Below are 26,675 nucleotides of genomic sequence, written 5' to 3'. Positions count from 1 at the left end.
CTGCAGATTGGCACCGTAAGAAGCAAGGCACTTATTTTCTGGTTTCATTCTGTGTATAGAAAAAACACTGCAAACTTCCAACTATCAAAGTCCATCTTTGTTGGTCCTTACATTTTTAACCCTATAATATGTACTGGCTGCAGTCAATTCAGTACTTACCGCTTCAAAGACCTTTCAAGAACATTTAGGCTCTCACTCTAAAAGTAGAATGAAAATAACAGGCAGAATGTGTATTCCTTAAATTGCATGTATAAGTAACTGTGCTGTTTTTGGGGAATCTTGGGAGTTTGAAGGCTTTATACATCAGTAATTCCCTGGTGTACACAGCCTTCAAACTCCCAGGACTTGTACATCAGTAATTCCCCTCCAAAATGACTGCAAAGGAACCTTTGAAGTGAAGACTTTAGATTGGAAGGACCTTACAAATGGCTGTAGGTTTGATCGTTTCAGATTGGACCACAGCCAATATGTTCTCTCTCACCACATTTTCCTTCTCACTTTCCAAACCACCCACTCACCTGCGGTAGCCTTCAGTAATTCACAAACTGCTCACCACATACTATTGAGTACAGAAGTATGTAATTTGGCACCCAGTGTTATCACCATAAAGCTGCACTAAATCTAAAAGTGTTAATCTGCTTTATGTGCTTTATGCCTCTACAACCGGAAGCATGTGTGACATGGGCTGTGCTCTAACGTACTGATCCCAAGTCTGCAGACACTGGCCGCGAGAAAGAGGAAGGAGCGTGGGACGAAGAGGCCTGGCGCTCTCCCTGGCTGAGGGTTCGCTTGCGCTCGCGCACCAGAGCCTTCTGGTGGCGCTTCATCCTCTCCAGCTGCTCTTCGGCACTCATGCGGCCTCGCTGCTGTGGCAATGATTCGGACGAGTACAGGCGCTCCAAGGCACTCTTTGGTCTCTCCTGGTCAACAAAGGAGACACAGAAAAACATGTTAGCATTTAAAGGGTTGGATAGCATGTAAAGGGTAAGACAGTGGGTCAAAATAATGATTCGTTATAGAGCGACATGAAGGTTTCAGAAGATCATATTCTACAACATTGACGTCATGTGACAATGCAAGGGTAGCAGATATTTTTTGATCTAGTATTAATAATAAAGACATAGAGTACAAACTCTCCATCCACTGGCTTCCTGTGGCTGATGCATTAGATTTAAAACAATGATGATAATTAACAATGCCAAAAATTGACCCGTTTTCACCTACCTAGTAAAATGTGTGTAAAGAAGAAAAAAGCAACAAATGAAGGAAGAAAGAAAGACAGAATGATTTAATACACCGATCAGCCATAACATTAAAACCACCTCATGTTTCTACACTCACTGTCCATTTTATCACCACCACTTACCATATAGAAGCACTTTGTAGTTCTACAATTACTGACTGTAGTTCAAATGCAGTTAATAAATAGTAAAACAAAAATATAGGAAATATTTTGATAAAGCTTACTGGTCCAAAACTGGTTTCATATTATTTAATTGAGCTTCTCGTTGTGATGGTAACGTTGTCACCATACATGCATGTACTATCATGTAACTAAGGAATTCAGTATGAGTGCTGAGTGCATATAAACACTAAATCTGCAATTAAAATGCACTAACAAATAGATGAATAAGACCTTTTCATTGTACCTCTCAGGTACAATCTGTATTCAATTTTGTACTGCATCTAATCAGCCCCACATATCTGAGCCCTACAAAATATACCTCAACCAGCTATCTTTTTTTTTTTGTGTGTCTATCATAAACACAGAAGGTGATAATTTGGAGTTGTACCTTCGTACTGGACGAGTTGGCTCCTCTTCTGAGGGTGACATATGACGAGATGGTTGTGGATTGATTGATTCTGGTGGAAGAGCTTGCCAAACCTAAAGAAAATCACAACAGCATCAATAAAGTTAACAGTTCAAGCAACTGTACACAACTGTACACAACTGTACCCCCCCCCCCTGTTCTCTTTAAATTGTACTTCAAAAGCATTCTCTGCACCTAATCAGTTGTTACTTGTTTTGTCTATAAGGTCCTTGGTTTTTCCTGCCTGATTTTCTGATTTCCCATGTGTCAGTTTGTTTGGTTCTGTTTGTGGTTCATTTGGTTAACATACTGGGATGAAGGTTGGACCTGATGACCTGCCAGATTTCTCCCTCTGGTATTTTGCCAGCATTCCCTTATTCTACTTTTCTGGAACTCAGCCAGTGGGCACGGCAGCCTTCTTGTCTTCTTTTAGTTGGCATTTGTGGGTATAACTGTTATAGGACTCTCATCCCGGACTCGAGTTGTGTCCAGTGGTGAAGTGGCAGCTTTTTTGGGTGTTTTTTGCTGCTGGTTTCCTCTTTTGGTTCTCTGGTAAGTATTTGGGTTCTAACTCACTGGTGGATCGAGTAGCTGGTGCAGTTGACACCCAGCACTCTTGTTTTTATTGCTTCTCCAGTTGTGTAGAGTTCAGTGTTTCTGCTCTAATACGGCGGTCAACTCTATTTTCTGCTATCGAGTCCGGCTTTGCTCTGTTGCTTGCGTTCATTTTGTACTTCACAAGCTACATTACTCTTATTATTTAGTTCATTTATTCAGTCCTTAATTATTTCCCCCCTTTTGACTTTTGAGGTTTTTAGCCACAGATGGAGTATTCTGCAACTGGGTTCAACCCTTCAACATTGCAGGTGCGGGGTTCAACCTGGTTCTGCTGTCACAAGGCACTGAACCGCCTGTGACAGATTTCTCAATCTAATTAAAATGTAATTGTTATTTATGCTCATGCTTGGCTCAGCTTATTTACCTCTGCTTGGTAAGGTCTGGTAGCCTCCATCTTGGCCCAGACCACTCATTTGTCCTGTGACTCCGAGCAGTTCAGGTTCACTGAGGAACGTCCGCAGTTCTACCTGTATTCCAAGAGAAAATGTTTCACAGTTATTAAAAATTGCTTTCAGAAGGTACATGTTATCCTGCTTCATCTTTCTCTACTGACCTTGTTGTCACCATTGGTGTAATATCCGATCTCTCGATCCCGTTTGCGCTCATCGGATTGGCGTTTGAGGCCACGGACAGAAGTGTGACGGATGACAGAGGTTTCTTTGGGAAGGGGTGGGACAGCTGGAGGCTGTTCCTCTGGACTGTAGAGGTGGGGAAGGGGAGGTCTCGGTGGAGCATCCTCTTCAGTCTAGAAGAAGTGATTTAGGACTCATTATTATTTGTTTAGATATTTCCTTTATAATATTTCATATGCACTAATTATTCAAAAGTTTGGCCATGCACTTTTTCAACACCCAATTCCAAAACCATAAGCATTAATGTTAAGCTGCCCTCTTTGCAGCTATTACAACCTCAACTCTGAGAAGGTTTTCGTGCCCAAGGGAATTTGTGCCCAGTTAGTCAAAAGAGTATTTGTGAAGTCAGGCACTGGTGTTGGATGATAAACCACATTTAATATTACAATTCATCCAAACAGGGTTTAATGGGGTTTATCACCTTTGGTCATAAAATGTATCATATTTTAAATATAAATTATTTGCATTATAGAATCTGTAAACAGACCCAGTGATGTGCGCCAGTGTAGTTGTGCACAAGTGTGAGCAAAAATAAGGGGGTATCAAAGACAAAGATGTGATCAAACACAGAAAAAGTGTTAAAAACTAAAGGTTTCTTACCTTTTTAGGCTTGCTGTGAGTTTGGGCAAGGTGAAAAGACTGAACATTCTGGTGCAAAGGGCTGAGCTGAGGACTCGACTGAGCCGTCGGCTCCTCGACCGAAAGAGAAGGCACAGATGGAGACAACGCCGAAGGCACAAGTTTCCTCTCTGACACACACATACACACACATACCGTGAACACAAGTGCATTATGGCACCATGTTATAATATATGGCAGAGATGGTTTCGGTACCTCGAGTGCGACTCTGATGCGTGGGGGCGATGGCGGGTGCTGACCCGCGCTCACCTGGGTTCTGAACAGAGTTGACGGTCACTTTGTAGTTGGCTTTGCTTGAGCTCAGTCCTGCCATCACGTCTTCAATCCGCCAAAGCTCTTTTCTCAGCTGGACTTTCTCCTGCTATAGATTAAACACAATCAGTGTAATACAGTCAAATAAAATAGAGTTTAATACAATAAAACAGAATATGCCGAGATATAATAGAAGATGGTTTTAAAAGAGCCAAACAGAAAATAACCGAACATATAAAACCACCTCATTGTTTCTACACTCACTGTCCATTTTATCAGCTCCACTTACCATATAGAAGCACTTTGTAGTTCTACAATTACTGCCTGTAGTATGTCTGTTTCTCTACATACATTTTTAGCCTGCTTTCACCCTGTTCTTCAATGGTCAGGACCCCCACAGGACCACCACAGAGCAGGTATTATTTAGGTGGTGGATCATTCTCAGCACTGCAGTGACACTGACATGGTGGTGGTGTGTTAGTGTGTGTTGTGCTGGTATGAGTGGATCAGACACAGCAATGCTGCTGGAGTTTTTAAATACTGTGTCCACTCACTCTGTTGGCATGATATATTTTTGGTTGGTGGACTATTCTCAGTCCAGCAGTGACAGTGATGTGTTTAAAAACTACATGAGCGCTGCTGTGTCTGATCCACTCATACCAGCATAACACACACTAACACACCACCACCATGTCAGTGTCAGTGCAGTGCTGAGAATGATCCACCACTCAAATAATACCTGCTCTGTGGTGGTCCTGTGGGGGTCCTGACCATTGAAGAACAGCATGAAAAAAGGGCTAACAAAGCATGCAGAGAAACAGATGGACTACAGTCAGCTTATGTCCCAACTCTTCACTTTTTTTGTTCCTATTAGCATTGCACACATTGTTCTAACCTTTCTGGAATTGTATTTTTTCTTTTTAAGTTGTTTTAAAGTATGAATGTCCGTCGACATGGTGAGTATTTCAGGTGCTTTAGTGTAATTAACATACCTGGGAGAAGCTGCTGCGATGCATTTGCTCTTGAAGTGCCGAGTGCAGTCTCTCTACGTCTGCTTCCAGCCTGCTGTACTCTCTCCACGCATTCTCCATCTCCTGTTAAACACAATACACAGTCAGGCTTAGATTCACACACTTGTCTGTGCCTTGCTAAAATGATAAATGAGGAGCATCTGAGGGGCGGCACGGTGGCTCGGTGGGTAGCACTGTCGCCTCACAGCAAGAAGGTCCTGGGTTCGATCCCCAGGTGGGGTGGTCCGGGTCCTTTCTGTGCGGAGTTTGCATGTTCTCCCCGTGCCTACGTGGGTTTCCTCCGGGAGCTCCGGTTTCCTCCCACAGTCCAAAAACATGCAGTCAGGTTAATTGGAGACTGTGAATGAACTGGCGCCCCATCCAGGGTGTTACTGTGTGCCTTGCGCCCATAAAAGCTGAGACAGGCTCCAGCACAACTGCCCCCCCCCAGTTGTTAAGTAACTAAGTGAGTGAGGAACAAGTCATCCTACACTGGCTTTCAAAAAAACAACATGATGGACTTTGGAAATGCTAAAGGTCCATAAAGACAATAATAGATGGGTTTTGGGTGCAGGAAGCCTTGACCTTACTGGGATGAATTGGGATTTGTTGCTTGTTGAATGCAAGCCAGGTCATCAAAAGCAACATCAGTGCCTGACCTTAACTAACGCTCTTTTAACTGCATGGACACAAATTCCCACACAAGCACACCAACACCTCATTAAAAATAAATAAAAAAATAAAAAAATAAAAAAACCACATACTTTTGGCCATAAAGTGTATATGAAAATCCCAGTGCTTTCCTAACCAATGCTATTTATGAGTCACACTAACAGTGTATATTACACCGATCTGAGATTAGATCTGAGATTAGATCGTCTGTTGGATCAGACCACACGGACAATGCATCAAAGAGCCTTGGCCACCCATGACCCTCTCGCCGGTTTACCACTGTTCCTTCCTTGGACCACTTTTGATAGATACTGACCACTGCAGACTGAGAACACACCACAAGAGCTGCAGTTTTGGAGATGCTCTGGCCCTTGTCAAACTCATTTTTCCTGCTTCTAACACATCAACTTTGAGGATAAAATGTTCACTTGCTGCCTAATATATCCCACCCACTAACAGGTGCCGTGATGAAGAGATAATCAGTGTTATTCACTTCACCTGTCAGTGGTCATAATGTTATGCCTGGTCGGTGTACTGTCACAGTATTGTACAATATTGTATTGTATTGGATAAAAGCGTCTGCTAAGTGTCATGCTGCTGTGATTCTTACTGTGGACACTTGGGAAATCTCAGCCCGGATGTGCACGACGTCCTCCTGCAGCAGCCTCTGCTGGTAGGCGATTTTCTCAGCGTGGGATGGCTGGTCTCTATACTGCTCCATCTGCTGATGGGACACGTCCAGAACAGACTCTAGCTTATCCTAGGTTTTAAGAAAATAAGGGCAGAAACAGATTTCCAAAATGTTTGGAGATTTTAAAATAGCTTCCACCCACTGCTTAACACTCCCATATGAGTTCCCGATTGCTTCAGGACATGAAAGCCAGCCAATGCATGTTTTTTTTAAACTGCTGCTTCAGACTAGTGGGCAGACATACTGGGATAAAAGCACTAACTGACCTCTATGTATTCATGAGCTCAAAGATGTCCATAATTGGCAAGTAACCTGGTAGCATCAATATCAAACGAGCCAAAAAATAAAACCAGATCAGACGATGCTCCCTTGATCCTTAGACATAGCTAGCTTTGGCTTGGAAGGTTGACTAGGTGTTGCTACTGTTAGCAAGATATTGATGCTGGACATCTTAGAGCTCATGTATCATTTTATAAATATATAAATAAAGCATCTGAGGTAAACAAAGCCTTATATTAAAACATCTGATTTATTCGTCTAAACGTGTCTCCTTAATTCCGTAAATGTAATGTATTTCAAATCAATCACTACACTTGTAAAAGAATGACAAAAAAAGACCTTGTCCTCTTTGAGTGTGCGTATCCGGGTCTCCAGCTCCTGAAGAATTTTGTCTTGTTCACATAATCTGCTCAGCTTTACCTAGAAAATAAAAAGGTAACGGTCATGGTTGTCCATTTTGTAATATTAAAAGCGGCCAGAACTTAAAAAAGACTTTTCTTTTTTTGGGTCTTATTATTAATAAGAACACAGCTAAAGAAAACTAGACCAATAACATATTAACAATGAATTATTTTGCCAAGGATAATTAATTCTTGGAAGTTACATAGAAGATAAATAGAAAAACTCTACATCCCCCTATTAAGATGGCAATTTTTTAAATGTAAACAAATGTGACCAAGATTAATTATTTCAGAACTTCTCCACCTTTAATGTGACCTATAATCTGTACAATTCAATTGAAAAACAAACTTAAATCGTTTGGGGGGAAAAAATAAAAGACGTACAATAATGTGGTTGCAAAAATACCATTAGACTAATATTTAAAGCACCTAAAGACGAATAGAACATGAATATAACATAAATGTTTCCCTTTTAATGGACTGACATGAAACCTAACCAGACAAAGCTGCAAATCAATTTTGACACATCGAAACTTCAGAAAATAAGTTTTCCACATTGTCATTAGCATATAACCCCAAGCTCATCAAGATAGTTGCATTGGCATTATTGTGTAGAACAAACAAACAGATTTCCAAAACTGGGTTAGAGTGTGTACATGGACGCATGAATACACACACACACACACACACACACAAAGCACTCGCAAAAATGATAGGATTTATTCTCCAAACTATTTATTATGCCGTTCAATTAATTATTAAGCTGTTGTTAGTTTACTGCACTTTATTGTTTCTTTAACCGAATTAAAAATTCATTACTCAGATAAATCCAGCAGCATAATTCTTATAAATTGTTAAACTGGAACCATGTTTCAAAATGCAAAGCCAAGAATTTCCAATTATTTACCTTCTATTACAATAAAAGCGAGTGACAGAGATGCAGAGTACAAAAATCAAACAGAAAAATGTAAGAGCTTACAATATAGAATCCCATCTCACATATTTTGAATACTAAGAGCTGAAAATACAGTAGTGTTCTGTAATTCCTACCAGTGTCTTACTCTCATACCTTAGTATGACTTTAACAAAATACTAAATTCTTTCTTTGAGATGTTCTGCCTAGTGATGTCTGTCTGTAAAAAGCTAGTAGAAACAAACGGAACTGGCGAGGCAGTGATGCTTCATGATTATATCTGATGAAGTAATATGATGGTGAAAGAGGTAAAGAAATACATCGACTGCACTTACATCAACGTCGCTTTCGGCTATTTTTACTGGCCGAGGAGGTCTGTCTTTGAGCACGTCCCGCCCAGTGACCTGTTAAATCCGACATGTGCAAAGTATTCATATAAACACAATAATGAAAGCATTTAAATCATTGACAGTGTGTGACCTTTTAAGAATATGCTTCCCTACTGAATGAACTCTGCAACACATTCCAAAAAAATGGGACAGTAAAGCATATGCTGATTCATCTGACTACAATACACTTTCCACTATGTGATGGTCCATCCTAGATGCCTCTGAGCCCAGAGAAGTCGATGCCGCTTCTGGACATGGTTAACATTAAGCCTTCTTTTTTGCACAGTAAAGTTTTAAGTGGCGTTTGTGCATGTAACTCTGTATTGTAGTGCTTGACAAAGGTTTGCCAAAGTAATCCCTTGCCCATGTGGTTATATCAGCTACTGTTGAGTGGCGGTTCAGCTTAAGTTTGCGCCCTTGGCCTTTACACAATGAAATTCCTCCTGATTCCTTGAATCGTTTAATGATATTATGCACTGTAGAGGGAGAAATATGCAAATCCCTTTCAATCTTTATTTGAGGTACATTGTTTTTAAACATTTCAATCATTTTCTCACACATTTGTTGACAAACTGGAGATCCTCTGATCATCTTTGCTCATCAAAGACTCCTTTCCTGGATGCTGCTTTTGTACCAAACCATGATTACAATCACCTGTTTGGAATCACATAGTTATTTAGTTTTTTCACCTCATTACTAGCCCTAAATTGCCCCCGTCCCAACTTTTTTGGAATGTATTCCAGGCCTGAAATGCAGGAATGAAGGTATTTTAAGAAATGAAATGAAGTTGAGCAGATAAAACATGAAATATCTTGAGTTCAAACTGTCTGCAATCAAATAAAAGTCAAAGTAAATGTAAGGAACACTGCATTTTTATTTCCATACTGTCCCAACCTTTGAAGATGGGAGGTGCATATGTAGTTTGGCAATGCCGTTTTGCTAGCGAGCTGAATCGCTATATTTGTTGTCTGGAAATTGATTTATTTGAGTGGTAGTTAAGTGTGTAAGGCAATAGTTTGCATGGATCTTTCTATGTTGGGAGAACTTAAAAAAAATGAGTTGGTACAACTTGGTTTTTTACAAAACCTGAGTAGATTCAACTTAACACCAAACTCAAAATATTTAAGTTGACTCAACATAGTGATTTTAGTTATACTGTGATAATTTATTTAAGTATATTTTAAGTGGCTCAGATAGGTTCCATTTACTTAATAGAACAGAAAGTTAATTCAACTCAAAAAGTTCCATGCAAACTACTGCCTTAATTTTTTTAAGCAATTTTAACACCTCATTTTTTACAGTGTATACAGCGAGTCATTTTCTTTTTCAAACAAACCCTACTCATTGAATTGAATTATTTTGAAGACACCGTGTACCCAGGAGCTCATAGTTTTCATTCTGTCTGAAACAACAAATGAAAAGTGAGGTCATGCAGATCAAATACTCTAAGTAATGAGCTTCACAATCATGTGTTAGTCAGAGGTGTAGGCCAAGCCAAGAATAAAGAGCTAAAATATTTGCAAAGTATTCATTAAAGTATTTGAGACAGTTTAGCCAAGCAAAAATGTCTGATGCATGAATATTAAAGGGTCAGTTTATGACCTGACTAACAATGAAATAGAAACTGGTGCATCTTAGTGTGTGCCAAATATGTAAAGGATTTGCAGGTAAAAAAAAAGACAATTATTTAACATTCTATTTGATGGCGGCGTTGCTGAAGAACCTCTATTTTCGCAGTCAATCTGAAGTGGGATCAAATATGTTGGCAAACAAGAATGAAAGCAATTAAGAGCAAAGGCGTTAGTGGTATTCAAAGTCATTACTAGCAGAAAAATGAGGAGGATTTGTTCAAATGAAGCTTTTCACTATCCAACTGAAACTTCTGACCTTCAATTTCGTTCGACAATGCGATCGCGGCGGAGCGGCGCAGTACAGAGAACATTACTCTCGTCTCGCGGCATTCATTCATGTTTCATACCGGAAAGTTATCCTTTGTATTTATACCCTTACTTTTTTGGGCACTGAGTGGTGATCTGGGATTAGTGGCAGTCTTTCTATAGAACGTTTTGCATTCCTAACATTGTGAAAGTTTTTTTCTATGATTAATTAATACATCTGAGTACATCTACATGTTACAACTAAATAGATCAAAATAATTGAAGCTCCCGAAGATGTATAGAGTAGATTTGCCAGATCCACATATACAATAGGAAACATTTCTTCTCTACTAAAGTAGAAGACAGTAGCCGCTCATAGAATTTTCTCATTTAATTGAAAAATCGAAACAGGTTTGCTTGGTTTGGGTCCATTGAAAGAAATAAAATGCCAGGGCAGATATGATTTTTGGGCATTGGGGAACAGATCTGAGAAACAGAAGAAAGCTTTGTACTACAGTAGTGAGAAAGAGGAGGGTTGGGTGGGCTCAATAGATAATAGTCTTGCTAGGTCAGACATTTGGTTTTAGGCTGAACTGAAATGTCTCAACCTTATGCCAAGTCTTGAACGTAAATGCTTTTGAATACGCTTACCATTTTATTCAGTTCTCTTGGGAGTGATTTGATGCACTGGTGTGCACTTCTAATGTCATTTGCATTATTGATCATGACCTCGTTTTTCAAGAATCACAGATCTCCCATTTTTTCCCAATTTAGCATAGTAAATTTGTCTTCCACTGCTGGTGGATCCCTGACTGCCTCCTCTGACCCATGTGCAGCCCTTAGAGGAACCCTTTTTCACCTATGCATACTGCACAGGCGCCTCTCTATCTGCTAATCAGGGTCCCTACACAGCGTTTAAAGACCCCACCCACATGGTCCGGTCATCCCACCCTAGCAGAAATGTGTCTGCTGCAGGCACTGTCAGTTATGCCCGCTAGATGGCGCCCAGCCGACAGTGCTAGGGGAATATCCTGCTGTGCCACCTGGGCGGACAAATTTTTAAAGAAAAGTGCCACATTTCACGGTCGCCATTAAATAATATACATACATCAATTAAGTGGTCAGTACCGGTCCGTTGGCTATTTATTACCGGGACGCACAGAAAGAATGAATAATTAGAGATCGCTAGAAAAGCAGTTTTCACTGCTTCTGTTTTGGGTGTTATTGTCTTATTGTCACATCTATTGGAACAGTGTCTCACTGTAGCGTAAAAAACTTATTTTACATCGTTTGTGAGCAATATTATTAAATCCTCCTTTCCCTGCCGGTCTGTGAAAATATCTTGCAAAAAAAGGTTAGGAAACGCTTAATTAAATAATAAAATAAATGGAGGCTACAGTACTCAGCCCAGCCTACCTTAACGGTTGAATGTAAACCTAAAACATTCAGCGACGATGCTAGGCTCTGTCTCAAATCTGCGTTCACAGATTTGGTTGGGACTTTTCCAAACTCATATACTGGAATAGTGTTTTTAGCTGCTTTAGAATTCATTAGCTTGGACATTTTGACTAACCGATTGCTAACTGAATTGCCATAGGATTGCAAGGATTGCCTCATAGTGCAAATTAACCCATAAACATGAGGCACTTGAATGCTAAAGTAAAACATGTTAAATCGCTTAATACAAACCTTACATTTTGAATTTCACAGAAAATTGCATATTGCATACACGGGAAACGGCTCATGACGCGATCTTCATGGCCATGAATTAGTTGGGCCAGCAGCATAGGATGATTATGTAGGGAGTTCCCCCATGGACTTTGCCCTCTGAAAGCATGGACTGTCTTAGGACAATTCAAACAGCTTGTTGTTGTTTTTAATCAATATTTGTTCCAGTTTTAATGTTGTCAATATTGTCAAGGTAAAAGTCTGGCCCAGCAAGGCTAAATAAATAGAGATAGAAGTGCTAAAGAGAAGAGAATGAGAATAAGATGAAGTAGAATGAGATCTCATTAGAATGAGAAGAAGTAGCCCACCTTTAGATCGAGATACTCCAGGTCCTTCTTTAGCTGCATGTAAGTATCATCTGCCTTTAAGTAGGAAATATAGAGACAGATCAGACAGCAGGAAGCTGCAAAGCATGCAAGGTTAAATATGAGGTGTTTAGATCACGTGTTGGATTCGTAGTCGATTGTTTTGATTGGTTACTAAACTGAACCTAACCTGAATTATGCAATAGCAGACGAGCAATCAACTTATTGGGTTATAGCATTGAACTGTTTTCTTCTCAGCTGTTCACAATTTCCTGTGTCAGAGCTAGATGTACCTGTTAGGGCTAGATTTTGCACCTGTTTAGTCCAATTTTTTTGGAGTGGTGCACAGGCCAAAATGTGCAGTTTACATGCAGTGTGCAATATAAAAATATAGGCACATAAAGGGGTTGTCTAAACGTGAAAAGCTTAAATACAAAAAAGATGGGAATAAATGTTAGTGTGGCATATTATTATTATTATAATTACAATTGATAATGATATTCCAGGTTAGATGGAACACCTTTGTTTATCATACAGTGGTACGTTGTAACTCAATGTCCCCTAAACTCAAAATCTTTTGAGTTTAACTCAACTCCTTTCATCGAGAAATTTGTACTGTTAAACTCAACGTTTCTCCTAAACTCAATATGTTCAGTTTGTTGTTTAAAAAATATTTATTTAATTCTAAATTAATAATGAACAGTCGCTCAGCTTGAGCGGTGCGGTAATATGTCATCAAAGTGTGCATATGAGACGAATCTGCATTTGTGTGGAAGAACCATCATATTCACTCTGAAAGCTCCACATGTATCTGTGTTTAGCTTGATTTTCATCCTGTTTCATTTTTAAATTTGTGTTATAGCTCAGGGTGCTGAGAAATTGTAAGAATCAGCTTTTTATTTCAGTGTTTTTTATATTATATTTGTGTTATTTTTAGTGTATAAGTGCATTATTTTACATTCGCCTAAAATATATGCAAGCCCACGGGACCATGGAACGCATTAACATGTTTCCCATACATCCTTATGGGATAAAATACCTTGAAACTTGAAACGCCTTTAAAACTCAACGCCAGTCCCAGAACTAACTGACGTTGAGTTTCAAGGTACCACTGTATATACAAATACAGGTGTTCAATTCAATGAAATTCTCCCTTGAACCGAGAGGGTTAAGGGCCTAGCAGTGGCTGCATGACCGAGTTAGGATTCAAACCCACAACCTTTCATTTGGTAACCCACAGAATTTCATTTACTAATGTCAGGGCAATTTAGGGCAGTGACGGCAGGATTCTGCTTTGGCTGCTAAACTGGAGATGCAGATTTATTTTTACACCTAGACTGAAGGTTATTTAGAAGGATTCTTTTCCTTTATTTATTAGAATGTAAACACACTCTATTAGTAACATTGTATTAATACTCAGACACGTCTCAATGGCATAAATTCTACAAGGTTCTAAAAACATTCCTTAGAGAATCTGGTCCATGTTGACATTAGGTCATTCTATACAGAAGTGGAAATCAATATGGTCTTTTGCTTTTGTAGTCCACCCGTCAGTTGTTGTTTGAGTTACTGTAGCCTTCCTGTCAGGTCAAACCAAACTCTGACCTCTCATCAATAAGGCATTTTCAATTCACACTTGATTTATATGTTTTGGCTCTATGGTTGACCATGTACACCAAATCACAGTGGCTTATAGAGGGAAATTAGTCGGTTGCAAAAGGTACAATTTGAGTGATGATACACTGATCAGCCATGACATTAAAACCACCTCGTTTCTACACTCTCTGTCCATTTTATCAGCTCCACTTACCATATAGAAGCACTTTGTAGTTTTACAATTACTGACTGTAGTCCATCTATTTCTCTACATACTTTTTTAGACTGCTTTTACCCTGTTCTTTAATGGTCAGGACCCCCACAGGACCACTACAGAGCAGGTATTATTTAGGTGGTGGATGATTCCCAGCACTGCAGTGACAATGATGTGGTGGTGGTGTGTTAGTGTGTGTTGTGCTGGTATGAAGGGATCAGACACAGCAGTGCTGCTGGAGTTTTTAAACACAATGTCCACTCACTGTCCACTCTATTAGACACTCCTACCTAATTGGTCCACCGTGTAGATGTAAAGTCAGAGACGATCGCTCATCTATTGCTGATGTTTGACCTTCATCAGTGGTCACAGAACGCTGCCTATGTAGTTGGCTGGATATTTTTGATTGGTGGACTATTCTCAGTCCAGCAGGGACAGTGAGGTGTATCCACTCATACCAGCACAACACACACTAACACACCACCACCATGTCATTGTCACTGCAGTGCTGAGAATGATCCACCACCCAAATAATACCTGCTCTGTAGTGGTCCTGACCATTAAAAAACAGCATGAACAGGGGGTAACAAAGCATGCAGAGAAACAGATGGACTACAGTCAGTAATTGTAGAACTACAAAGTGCTCCTATATGGTAAGTGGAGCTGATAAAATGGACAGTGAGTGTAGAAACAAGGAGGTGGTTTAATGTTATGGCTGATCGGTGTAGGTGAACTTTGTATGTATTGCATTTGTACATCTAGCCCTCAATGTCAAGTGCAGATTTTTCTTGTCTGGTTTCTCTTGTTAAAGCTCACACAGAGATTTCAACTCTAATGCAAATGTTAAAAACATAGAAATTGTGTTTATTGAAGGCACAATGCAGGGTTCTGATCCATTTTAACCAAACTGTGGTGTGTACACAATACAATACAATGTTTCACATTTAACTTTGTAAATGCAGGCAGGTTAACAAGCAACATGCTTGAAACAACTATTTAATTTAAAATGATTATAAAATAATACAAAATATATACATAAAATGATGGAAGACAATTTAGAAAATATGCAAAATGCATAGGACATTTTTAATAACACAATGCAAGCAAAATTTTAGCAAACCACGCCTTTGACACGTCTCTACCGTCCATGCTAGCTACCACTAATACCAACACGGCCATGACACGACTACCCACAGAGCACAGGCGTACACTGAGAAATATGCTTTTGTTAAAAAATAAATACATTAAAAACTAAAACAAATCAAATAAACAGGGCTTGATGCAGTTAAAAGGACTCTGAGTGGGTTAGGAAGGCTCTGACCCCTAGACCTTCGACCCTCTGACCTGCAAGCCGGGACCTGAGAGGCCGTTGTCGTGCAGGTGAGCGAACGCGTCGGCCATCTTGGCCTGGTGTCTCCTGAGCTGGAAGAGGAGCAGCGTCAGCTCCTCTGGCTGCAGAGCGGCAGGAAGAGAAAGCGATTCAGGATGTGGTCGCTGGTCACTGGTACCGAAACCACGTAGTAAACTGGCAGGGCTTTACTCTAGCACCGAGTTCACTGACCAAAATAGTGATGGTAAATTAAGGTGAATGGAGTGATTAGAACTGATAAGGCTCCTCGAATGAGTAGCAAACCAGTTTTGAAGTTTTAATCTAATCTCCATCTACCACATCTAGAGTGGATCAGTGATTAGCACAGATGATGAAAGCTAGGTGCTGAGAACTATCTGGCACACATTCAAATGCTGGAAGTGAAGTGTTGAGAGGAGAAGCCTAAAGTCATTGGGATTTTTTTTTGTCTTAACTAAAGGAAAACAAAACCCAGGTTGTAGCAAAGCAATGTAGATGTAATGGGTTTACTCATTGAAGCGCCAATAACCAGTAAACCCAGTGAACAAAACATGAGAACAACTGCAGAACGTAAGAATAGTACAACATTACATTCTCTACAAGGATTTTCCTCCCAATCTACTGTAGTTTCAATCCAGTTACCCGATTGCATTACGCCTCCCCTCTACTGATGTTGACCCTTACTCTTGACCGAGGAGAGCCGTGACTAACACACGCCCCCTCCGACATGTGTGCAGTAGCCGACTGCATCTTTTCACCTGCACGAAGCGAGTTCATATGTGGATCAGCTTTGCGCATGGGGAGTCACGCACTGATCTCCATTATCCCTCGTCTCTGTGCAGGCAACATCGATCAGCCAGCAGAAGTCGTAATTGCATCGGAATTCTTTCCGGCACCCTCCCTGTGAACGAGTCCAATCATTGCTCGTTCGAAAGCAGGGTGCTGGAAAAAATTCGCTCGTATCTGTAATTCTGAGTAAAGCTGGTGGCTACTGGAGCAGTGCTGGTGCGTAACTAAGCACAAGAACTTTCAATGAAGCATAAAACACAGAGGAAAAGGCGAGAATAAAGAGAGCCTCCTGCGTGGCAAAATGAAACCTATCACTCATGTAAACACAGAAATAAGCACCGGCTAGCGGATGATCACTGAACTACTGGTCTCACTGGTTTTCCAGATTTTGTCTGTTAAATCCAAAATCTGTTAAATGAAGGTTCCACTGTGTATAATAATCATAAATATCATACAGATGCAGTAAATGTGAAGGGGTCTCAAAACACAGTACTTCTTTCAACAAATGTTTACTAGTACTAGGCACTTGTACTGTACACTGATCAGCCATAACATTAAAACCACCTCCTTGTTTCTACACTCACTGTCCATTTTATCAGCTCCACTTACCACACAGAAGCACTTTGTAGTTCTACAATTACTGACTGTAGTCCATCTGTTTCTCTGCATGCTTTGTTACCCCCCTTTCATGCTGTTCTTCAATAGTCAGGACTCTCCCAGGACCACTACAGAGCAGGTATTATTTAGGTGGTGGATCATTCTCAGCACTGCAGTGACACTGACATGGTGGTGGTGTGTTAGTGTGTGTTGTCCTGGTATGAGTGGATAAGACACAGCAATGCTAATAGAGTTTTTAAACACCTCACTGTTACTGCTGGACTGAGAATAGTCCACCTACCCCCGTGGGCAGCGTCCTGTGACCACTGATAAAGGTCTACAAGATGACCAACTCAAACAGCAGCAATAGATAAGCAACCGTCTCTGTCTTTTCATCTACAAGGTGGACCAACTAGGTAGGAGTGTCTAATAGAGTGGACAGTGAGTGGACACGGTATTCAAAAACTCCAGCAGCGCTGCTGTGTCTGATCCACTCATACCAGCACAACACACACTAACACACCACCACCATGTCAGTGTCACTGCAGTGCTGAGAATGATCCACTACCTAAATAATACCTGCTCTGTGGTGGTCCTGACCATTGAAGAACAGGGTGAAAGCAGGCTGAAAAAGTATGTAGAGAAACAGATGGACTACAGTCAGTAATTGTAGAACTACAAAGTGCTTCTATATGGTAAGTGGAGCTGATAAAATAGACTGAGTGTAGAAACAAGGAGGTGGTTTTAATGTTATGGCTGATCAGTGTATATCTGTATAGAAGTCCAAACCATATTTATATCCCAATCCCAATATTAGTTTTTCCCATAGCATGGTTAAATTAAATTTATCCTCACCGTTTTTCCATGTAAGCTTGGTGCACTCACAGTATGTGTGATGTAACCCATAGTTGGCATCGATCGTCTGTCTAGTTGGACTGCCTGTAGGGAGAAAACAGAAAAATCACAGACATGGATCTCGACACAAAAACCTAAGCTCTCACTTGTTTAGAGCTGTCTAGTGTAAGGTAAATGTCAGTCGCAAAGTTTCGCTCGCCACGTTTTTCATCTGCATATATTTTGCACTTCATTTCCGATGCCACGGGCCTTGAGGAGTTGACATTTTTGCTTAACACACAGAAACCTTCCACCAGGCCCATCACAGAGCCTGTAGAAGAGCCATATACAACAAGCGATTTAATTAACTACACATAAATTATCTTCAATCTGCTTTCTTAAAATAACATTTGTTTGCTACCAGCAAGGGAAACGGTGCATGGCACGCTTTTCAGATCTACTCCTACAGCTCGGTTTTACTTCTGGCTGCATAGTTGGGTTTTGTATTTATTTAAAACGGGACATAAAAAATAAGAGATCGGATGGTTAGAGCTTACAGCCTTTGGCAAAAATATATTAGTTTTAAGAAAACATTTAACATTTCCTAGTAGGTGTACGTTTTAAAAAAGGCAAAACGGCAGACGCACTAGTCACAAACTGCAAAATTAAAACTCAGAACATTAGCAAATATGAACAGTGCCAAAAGTGGAAGCTTGTTGACGAACAGTTGTTAAATATTTGGAAGATACAGTCTTTAAATGACCACAAATTAGCCGCTCAGGTGGCGCAGCGGTAAACCACACTAGCACACCAAAGCTGACTCGTCAGTTCTAAACTCAGCTCTGCCATCCGGCTGGGCTGGGCTGGGCTGGGCGGCTATATGAACAACGATTGGCTTGTTGTTCATACAGGGAGGGAACAGCCTGATATGGACCTCATAAGTGATGCAATTACGACCTCTGCTGGCTGACTGATGGCGCTGACTCTGCACAGAGTTGAAGGATAATGCTGATCAGGGTGTGGCTCTCCGTACACAAAGCTGATCCGCATATGAACTCGCCTAGTTCAGGTGAAAAGATGCAGTCGACTACTGCACATGTGTCGGAGGGGGCGTGTGTCAGTCTCGCTCTCCTCAATCAGGAGTGGAGACCAGCACTGGTAGAGAGGAAGCATAACGCAATTGGGTAAAAACTGGACGCGCTAAAAATGACCACAAATTAAAGTCATAAGCTTTACAAGTAAGCTTATGACTTTAATAAGCAAATTTATGGTGTAGGGAGCGCAGAACTTAGACCCTTGAGCAATAGAACAAACTCATATTGTGTAATGAGTGACCTGTCACATCATATCCTGCATCTGGATGGATTTACACTGACAAGTGAAAACACTAAGATAACATTGTCCTGTCTTGTCTTGTCCTTCTGCTTTGCCATTTTTAGCCAGCAGAGGGGGTACGGAGGCGCAAATAATTGATGTGTTAGTTTCTGTGCATTAATTCGCTCCAGGTGAAAATTTTTCTATATATAATTTTTTTCCTCTCAGATTTGCCAGCTCCTCTGTTGGCAAACTATGGCTAAAAACACTAACAAAAAGGGTATACTTACAAACAAATAAGATGGGCTTATACATATGAGTAACAAAAAAAAAAACACCGCATCTGCAGCCTGCAATGGAGAAAGTGGACAAAACAGGGATAGTGCATAACTGGGAACTGGTTGTCAAAATTTGACTAGCTGCTTAGCTGTTTGAGCTCTTCTGTTGGTTCATATCAAACATCATAGTCTTCAAGAGTCTTGGCCACCCAATAACATGTCAACGGTTCGTGACTTATCCCTTCTCAGACCACTGTCGTTTGGTACTCACTACAGCTGCCTGTAAGCACCCTTGCTGCTTTGGAAATAACTCAACCCAGTTGTCTGTTCATTACTATTAAACCCTTAGTAACTACCGTGAGCCTAATATTTAATCTATCCTTCTTGTGGCATGCACTCTTGTGAAACAGGCATTACAAAGCATTTACATTATTCAAAGCGACTTACAGTACTGTGACAGTATATTGTCTTAGGAATTGAGAGTTAAGGGCCTTGCTCAAAGGCCAATCAGTGGCAACCTGTCAGTGGTGGGGCTTGAACCACTGACCAGTACCTGCCAGATGCTGAATTAGTTAGGCAGTGAGCCACACTGTTAGTTTTGTCCTTCTGCTTTGCCCTTTTTAGCCGGCAGAGGGGGTATGGAGGCATAAATAATTAATGTGTTAGTTTTTGTTCGTTAACTTGCTCCAGGTGGAAATGTTTCTATATATTATGGTTTTAGTAATCAAAAGTGACCTTTTAATTTCTAGTCCAGCACCTTACTCGCTAGGCTGCAACTATGCACATTTTTGAGGGTGGTCCTAATGTTTTGGCTAATCTGAATGAGTTAAAAAAGCAAACATACATTAACAAAAACCAAGAGCTCCAATATTAAAATAAATCAGGCATTAGAAAATGTAAGCACTCAAATGAAGTATTATTCCATAAAGAAAAATGTGATGTTTTCTTTCCTCTTTCATTCTCTGGCATTTCTCAGAGTGACTCCGTGGGGGATGCATAATTAGTGAGTTCACACTCGGCTTGATTAGTGCTGAGCATGAAGTGAGAGCGACAGTGTGTGCTTGGGGAGCAAGTAGAATGCTCGCTACAGGTAGGGGCTCTCTCATATGAAGGGTGTGGCTTAGACATGTTCAGCCTGCTAGCAGAACCAGCAGGGAGGCAAGGTTCACCAACCAACCCTACCCTCCTTCCCATTCCCACACCACACCACACACATATGCACCTGTGGGCCCTGGGGTGAAGACTGTGTGATTTCTCATGGGGTGAAACCATGTGTAAAATCCTATGCCAACAGATCAGAATAGCAGGGAGACAGATGGTGTGAACTTCTCACACCGAGATATCTTAATAACGTACGACTGACACATCCCAAGCAGCAAAGCAAAATATCACGTTCAGTTGCGCTAACAAATGGGTCAGATTGACAAATCAGATGTGGTAAAACAGGCTGATTATTACAGTATAGGACGATTGAGTCAATGATTAACCGTTATCATTAACATACACTGATCAGCCATAACATTAAAACCACCTCCTTGTTTCTACTCTCACTGTTTATTTTATCAGCTCCTCTTACCATATAGAAGCACTTTTACAGTTCTACAATAACTGAATGTAGTCCATCTATTTCTCCACATACTTTTTTAGCCTGCTTTCACCCTGTTCTTTAATGGTCAGGACCCCCACAAGATCACTACAGAGCAGGTATTATTTGGGTGGTGGATGATCTCAGCACTGCAGTGACACTGACATGGTGGTGGTGTGTTAGTGTGTGTTGTGCTGGTACGAGTGGATCAGACACAGCAGCGCTGCTGGAGTTTTTAAATACCCTGTCCACTCACTGTCCACTCTATTAGACACTCCTACCTAGTTGGTCCTCCTTGTAGATGTAAAGTCAGGGACGATCGCTCATCTATTGGTGCTGTTTGAGTTCATCAGTGGTCACAGGACGCTGCCCATGGGGCGCTGTTGGCTGGATATTTTTGATTGGTGGACTATTTTCAGTCCAGCAGGGACAGTGAGATGCTTAAAAACTCCATCAGCGCTGCTGTGTCTGATCCACTCATACCAGCACAACACACACTAACACACCACCACTATGTCAGTGTCACTGCAGTGCTGAGAATGATCCACCACCCAAATAATACCTGCTCTGTAGTGGTCCTTGGAGAGTCCTGACCATTAAAGAACAGCATGAATGGGGGGTAACAAATAATGCAGAGAAACAGATGGACTACAGTCAGTAATTGTAGTACTACAAAGTGCTTCTATATGGTAAGTGGAGCTGATAAAATGGACAGTGAGTGTAGAAACAAGGAGGTGGTTTTAATGTTATGGCTGATCAATATATGTACCACATCACCAAGATTCATATCAACAAAAGAAAGAACCCCCCAGACTGCATAAAGACTGGTGCTTAGGATCAAACCCAAAACACTAGCGCTGGAACAGGTGCCAAAATGTCTTGCTTTGCCCATCTGCCACCCAGTCTTAAAAATTCTGGTTTTAGCAGCACCAGTCCACATCACTGAGAGATCTGTTCATCACTTAAGCAATATAGATTTTTACTTTCATTTTTATGATCTACTACTGCTTTATCCTGGTCAGGGTGGTAGTGGGTCCAGTTGGGCCCAGAATCACTTGGCGCAATACAGCAACACATGCAGTAACACAACCCTTGGCCACCCCCAAACAGAGCCAATCAGGTCTTAATGTACACACATGACCGGGCCAATAGAACCGCTGGGGATTCAAACCCTGGATCCAAGTGTCAGCGTGCTGGCGCAATTCACCGGTGTGCCACCTAAGCGCCCCAAATCTGAACTCTACACAAGACAATATGGAAATATTTCCCAGCTGAGTGGCAACTGGCATTTTTGCCCGTGTTAAAAACCTTACCTTTGAAACTGCCCTGGGTGAGGCAGAGCGTGATATGTCCATGCTTGGCATCTCGTCCTTAGGGCGCACTGTCACTCTGTCTGCTGGAGTGTGGGGCCTGCGGGGTGACGCCAGCTTTGAGGAGGGAACATCGCAAGGTGAAGGGGGCACAGATACAGAGCGTGGCACCTCCAACATCATCCTAAAGGATGATGCATCCACGTAGTCGGGCATGGTGAAAACGGGACCCGGTGGCCCACCTTGACGGAAGCGTTGCCTCTGCTGCCATTCGTAAAGCTGCCACACGGTGCCCTCCTTGGCAGCCATTCGCTCGTCTGTGGACATGCGAAAGTGACTGAGGCGGTCGTGAGCGTACTTGTAGTCGCTGGGCAGATCGCGGGTTACAGGGGGAGAACCGCCTGATGGTCGTCGGACGGTTTTTGGCAACGACTGGTAGGATTCTGTCATGATCAGCTTGGGTTGGAGGGGAGGGGTACGCTTAGGAAGCGAATACTCCAAAGAGGTTTGGCTGCAATGGTGAAAGAGGATCCAAAAGTATTAGCAATGTCAAGTTTTTAATTAATTATTTATCAAAAGCAATGTAAAAACTGATGCATATTTAACAAAACAATATATATATATATACAGTGGGGAAAATAAGTATTTGATCCCCTGCTGATTTTGTAAGTTTACCCCCTTACAAAGACTTGAACAGTCTATAATTTTTATGGAAGGTTTATTTTAACAGAGAGACAGAATATCAACAAAAAATCCAGAAAAAACACATTAAATAAAAGTTATAAATTAATTTGTATTTAATTAAGGGAAATAAGTATTTGATCCCCTACCAACCAGCAAGAATTCTGACCCCCACAGACCGGTTATGTGCCCATGAGGCACACAAATTAGTCCTGTCCCTGTATAAAAGACTCCTGTCACAGAATCAGTTTCTTCCATTCAAATCTCTCGACCACCATGTGCAAGACCAAAGAGCTATCAAAGGATGTCAGGGACAAGATTGTAGACCTGCACAAGGCTGAAATGGGCTACAAGACCATCAGCAAGAAGCTTGGTGAGAAAGAGACCACTGTTGGCGCGATAATTCGAAAATGGAAGAAATACAAGATCACAGTCAATCGCCCTCATTCTGGAGCTCCATGCAAGATCTCACCTGGTGGGGTAAGAATGATTCTGAGAAAGGTGAGGTCAGTCCAGAATTACACGGGAGGAGCTTGTCAATGATCTCAAGGGAGCTGGGAGCACAGTCATCAAGAAAACCATTAGTAACACACTTCGCCGTAATGGATTGAGATCCTGCAGTGCTTGCGAAGTCCCTTTGCTCAAGAAGGCTCATGTACAGGCCCGTCTGAAGTTTGCCGATGAACACCTGAATGATTCAGAGAAAGCTTGGGAGAATGTGATATGGTCAGATGAGACCAAAATTTAGCTCTTTGGCATCAACTCCACTCGTCGTGTTTGGAGGCAGAGAAATGCCCGGTGGGGATGGTGTTCTTGGGGTCATATCCAGCATTTCTCTGCTCCCAGCTCCCTTGAGATCATTGACAAGCTCCTCCCGTGTAATTCTGGACTGACCTCACCTTTCTCAGAATCATTTTTACCCCACCAGGTGAGATCTTGCATGGAGCTCCAGAGTGAGGGTGATTGACTGTGATCTTGTATTTCTTCCATTTTCGAATTATCGCACCAACAGTGGTCTCTTTCTCACCAAGCTTCTTGCTGATGGTCTTGTAGCCCATTCCAGCCTTGTGCAGGTCTACAATCTTATCCCTGACATCCTTTGATAGCTCTTTGGTCTTGCACATGGTGGTCGAGAGATTTGAATAGAAGAAACTGATTCTGTGACAGGAGTCTTTTATACAGGGACAGGACTAATTTGTGTGCCTCATGGGCACATAACCAGTCTGTGGGGGTCAGAATTCTTGCTGGTTGGTAGGGGATCAAATACTTATTTCCCTTAATTAAATACAAATTAATTTATAACTTTTATTTAATGTTTTTTTTCTGGATTTTTTGTTGATATTCTGTCTCGCTCTGTTAAAATAAACCTTCCATAAAAATTATAGACTGTTCAAGTCTTTGTAAGGGGGTAAACTTACAAAATCAGCAGGGGATCAAATACTTATTTTCCCCACTGTATATGTCCTGTTTTACCTGAATTGTTCCCTTTTAACTACCAATTTAGTCATTTCCAATTTCCGATTCAAGGATCTGATCAATCTGCGGCCACTTCTCATCACCTGCCAGTGCTGGGTTTCCACACAGAGCTGTATTGCATACTGACAGTCATGCTAAATTCCCCTTACTCTCACAGCAGAAAAACAACCCATCTGACCCTCCCTCCATCAAACACAGCCCACTGTGTTTGTGTGAACTCCTATATATATATATACCAATCACACCAATCAACCATTAACATTAAATCCACCCCCTTGTTTCTACACTCACTGTCCATTATATCAGCTTCACTTACCATATAGCAGTGTTTCACCAGTGTGCCGTGAGAAATCAACAGGAGTGCCGTGGAAGATTATCCAATTTCACCTGATTGGTACTGCGGCGTGCAGTGACAGACAGAACAATTACATTCTCTTCCACTAGAGGGCAGTACAACTTTTTGGTGGTGTGCCTTGTGATTTTTCTAATGTGAAATATGTGCCGTGGCCCAAAAAGGTTGGGAAACACTGCCATATAGATGCACTTTGTGCAATTACTGACTGTAGTCCATCTGTTTCTCTACATACTTTTTTAGCCTGCTTTTACTCTGTGCTTTAATGACCAGGACCCCCACAAGACCACCACACAGCAATTATTATTTGGGTAGGTAGGTGTGTCTAATAGAGTGGACAGTGAGTGGACACGGTATTTAAAAACTACAGCAGCGCTGCTGTGTCTGATCCACTCATACCAGTACAACACACACTAACCTACCACCACCATGTGACCTGGGAGAGTCCTGACCATTAAAGAACAGCATGAAAGGGAGCTAACAAAGCATGCAGATATAAAATGGACAGTGAGTGTAGAAACAAGGTGGTTTTAATGTTATGGCTGATCAGTGTGTGTGTGTGTGTGTGTATATATACATATATATATATATATATATTTATATACACTGTATATAGGTGTAGATAGATTTTAGACACCTTGAACAAAATAAGATGGGTGTCCACATATATTTGACTACTCTGGTACCTTGTAACTCGACGTCCCCTAAACTTAAAATCTAGTACCCTTAAACTCGATGTTTCCCTTAAATTTGATGTGTGTGTGTGACTGCCACTTTGTTAAGCACTCGGTTTGAGCAGTGCGGTAAAATGTCATCAAAGTGCAGGTTTTATATTTTTACATTGATTTTTAACTGTTTTGCATTTGTATTTCAGTGTTTTCATAATATATTTGTGTTTTTTTAGTGTATAAGTGTCAAAAACAACACATTAGCCTAAAATATATGCAGTTCCATGGGACCATGGAACACATTTACAGGTTTCCCATACATCCTTACGAGGAAAAATACCTTAAAATTCAATGCCTTTTAAACTCAATGCTACTCCCAGAATCAATTGACGTTAAGTACCACCTTGTATGCAAGATGTCCCTAATACATTTGTATCTGGGTAAGTTTATCTGTTGCTATCATACGCTGGCACCACTAGAGGGAGCGCTTTCCAAAACATTCATGAACCAACTACATAAACTCCACAGTGCACGAACCCACCTTTTAGGATCTCCTTTTTGAACTTTGACCCAGTGTTCCACTTGAGCCAGTGCAGTCTTCCTCTGCACATGTTTCTCAGTGTCCATGCGAGACACGACCCCCCTCTGATACACAGCACTGCCGTTCTGCTCAGGGTGCAGGCCGTTCCTCTGCGCAGCCACAGCAGACGAGGCTCTGGACGGAGCTCTGGATTCCAGAGAAAGGCCGTTTGTGTCTCCATCGCTTGTGTAGGGTGCTTTGACCTGAACCTCTACTTCCTGCTCAAGCCTGGGTGTGTGATCTGTCACTTCCACCAACTGGTGAAGTCCTTCTGCGTGGGAGGAGCTTTTACTGCTTCCACTGATGTGATTGGTCTGGGGTACGGCCTGCTGCTCAGTTTTGGAAGTTTCTCTGTGAAAAGAAAACAGGTGTTTTAGCCTTTATGGGGCGGCACGGTGGCTAAGTGGGTAGCACTGTTGCCTCACAGCAAGAAGGTCCTGGGTTCGATCCCCAGGTGGGACGGTCCGGGTCCTTTCTGTGTGGAGTTTGCATGTTCTACTTGTGTCTGCATGGGTTTCCTCCAGGTGCTCCGGTTTCCTCCCACCGTCCAAAGATATGCAAGTGAGTGAATTGGAGACACTAAATTGTCCATGACTGTGTTCGATATAACCTTGTGAACTGATGAACCTTGTGTAATGAGTAACTACCGTTCCTGTCATGAATGTAACCAAAGTGTAAAACATGACGTTAAAATCCTAGTAAACAAACAAACAAACATAGTCTTTATGGGTCAGAAAAAGTAATTTATAGCTAAAATAAACATGGAGGAAAACATACACATTACAGAAAGTATGTCCATTACATTATGACCTGAGAGTAAAAAATGTGGAAAAAAG

At 41.3% G+C, this 26,675-nt stretch overlaps 1 protein-coding gene across 7 annotated transcripts in view; it reads right to left on the bottom strand.

Annotated features, from left to right (window-relative positions):
- plekha7b (pleckstrin homology domain containing, family A member 7b) overlaps positions 1-26,675 on the bottom strand; it is a 201,084-nt gene that overhangs the window by 14,930 nt on the left and 159,479 nt on the right. For 3 of the 7 annotated variants that reach the window (XM_063013505.1, XM_063013510.1, XM_063013506.1), the window contains 15 exons: positions 25,801-26,190; positions 22,086-22,593; positions 17,617-17,700; positions 15,372-15,479; positions 12,221-12,274; positions 8,254-8,322; positions 6,944-7,024; positions 6,245-6,394; positions 4,945-5,046; positions 3,896-4,061; positions 3,662-3,810; positions 2,983-3,174; positions 2,794-2,896; positions 1,794-1,885; positions 702-920 (listed from right to left, as the gene is read on the bottom strand). In XM_063013505.1, coding sequence (XP_062869575.1) covers positions 702-920; positions 1,794-1,885; positions 2,794-2,896; positions 2,983-3,174; positions 3,662-3,810; positions 3,896-4,061; positions 4,945-5,046; positions 6,245-6,394; positions 6,944-7,024; positions 8,254-8,322; positions 12,221-12,274; positions 15,372-15,479; positions 17,617-17,700; positions 22,086-22,593; positions 25,801-26,190 — 2,467 coding nt within the window. The remainder of the gene's footprint in view (positions 1-701; positions 921-1,793; positions 1,886-2,793; positions 2,897-2,982; positions 3,175-3,661; positions 3,811-3,895; positions 4,062-4,944; positions 5,047-6,244; positions 6,395-6,943; positions 7,025-8,253; positions 8,323-12,220; positions 12,275-15,371; positions 15,480-17,616; positions 17,701-22,085; positions 22,594-25,800; positions 26,191-26,675) is intronic. The other 4 variants (XM_063013507.1, XM_063013509.1, XM_063013511.1 and 1 more) reach the window with 4 other exon arrangements.

The sequence above is a fragment of the Trichomycterus rosablanca genome, chromosome 17, assembly GCF_030014385.1.
Source record: "Trichomycterus rosablanca isolate fTriRos1 chromosome 17, fTriRos1.hap1, whole genome shotgun sequence".
Taxonomy (NCBI): Eukaryota; Metazoa; Chordata; class Actinopteri; order Siluriformes; family Trichomycteridae; genus Trichomycterus; species Trichomycterus rosablanca.
The sequence above is the reverse complement of the archived record's forward strand: the minus strand, read 5'-3'. Positions and strand labels throughout refer to the sequence as shown.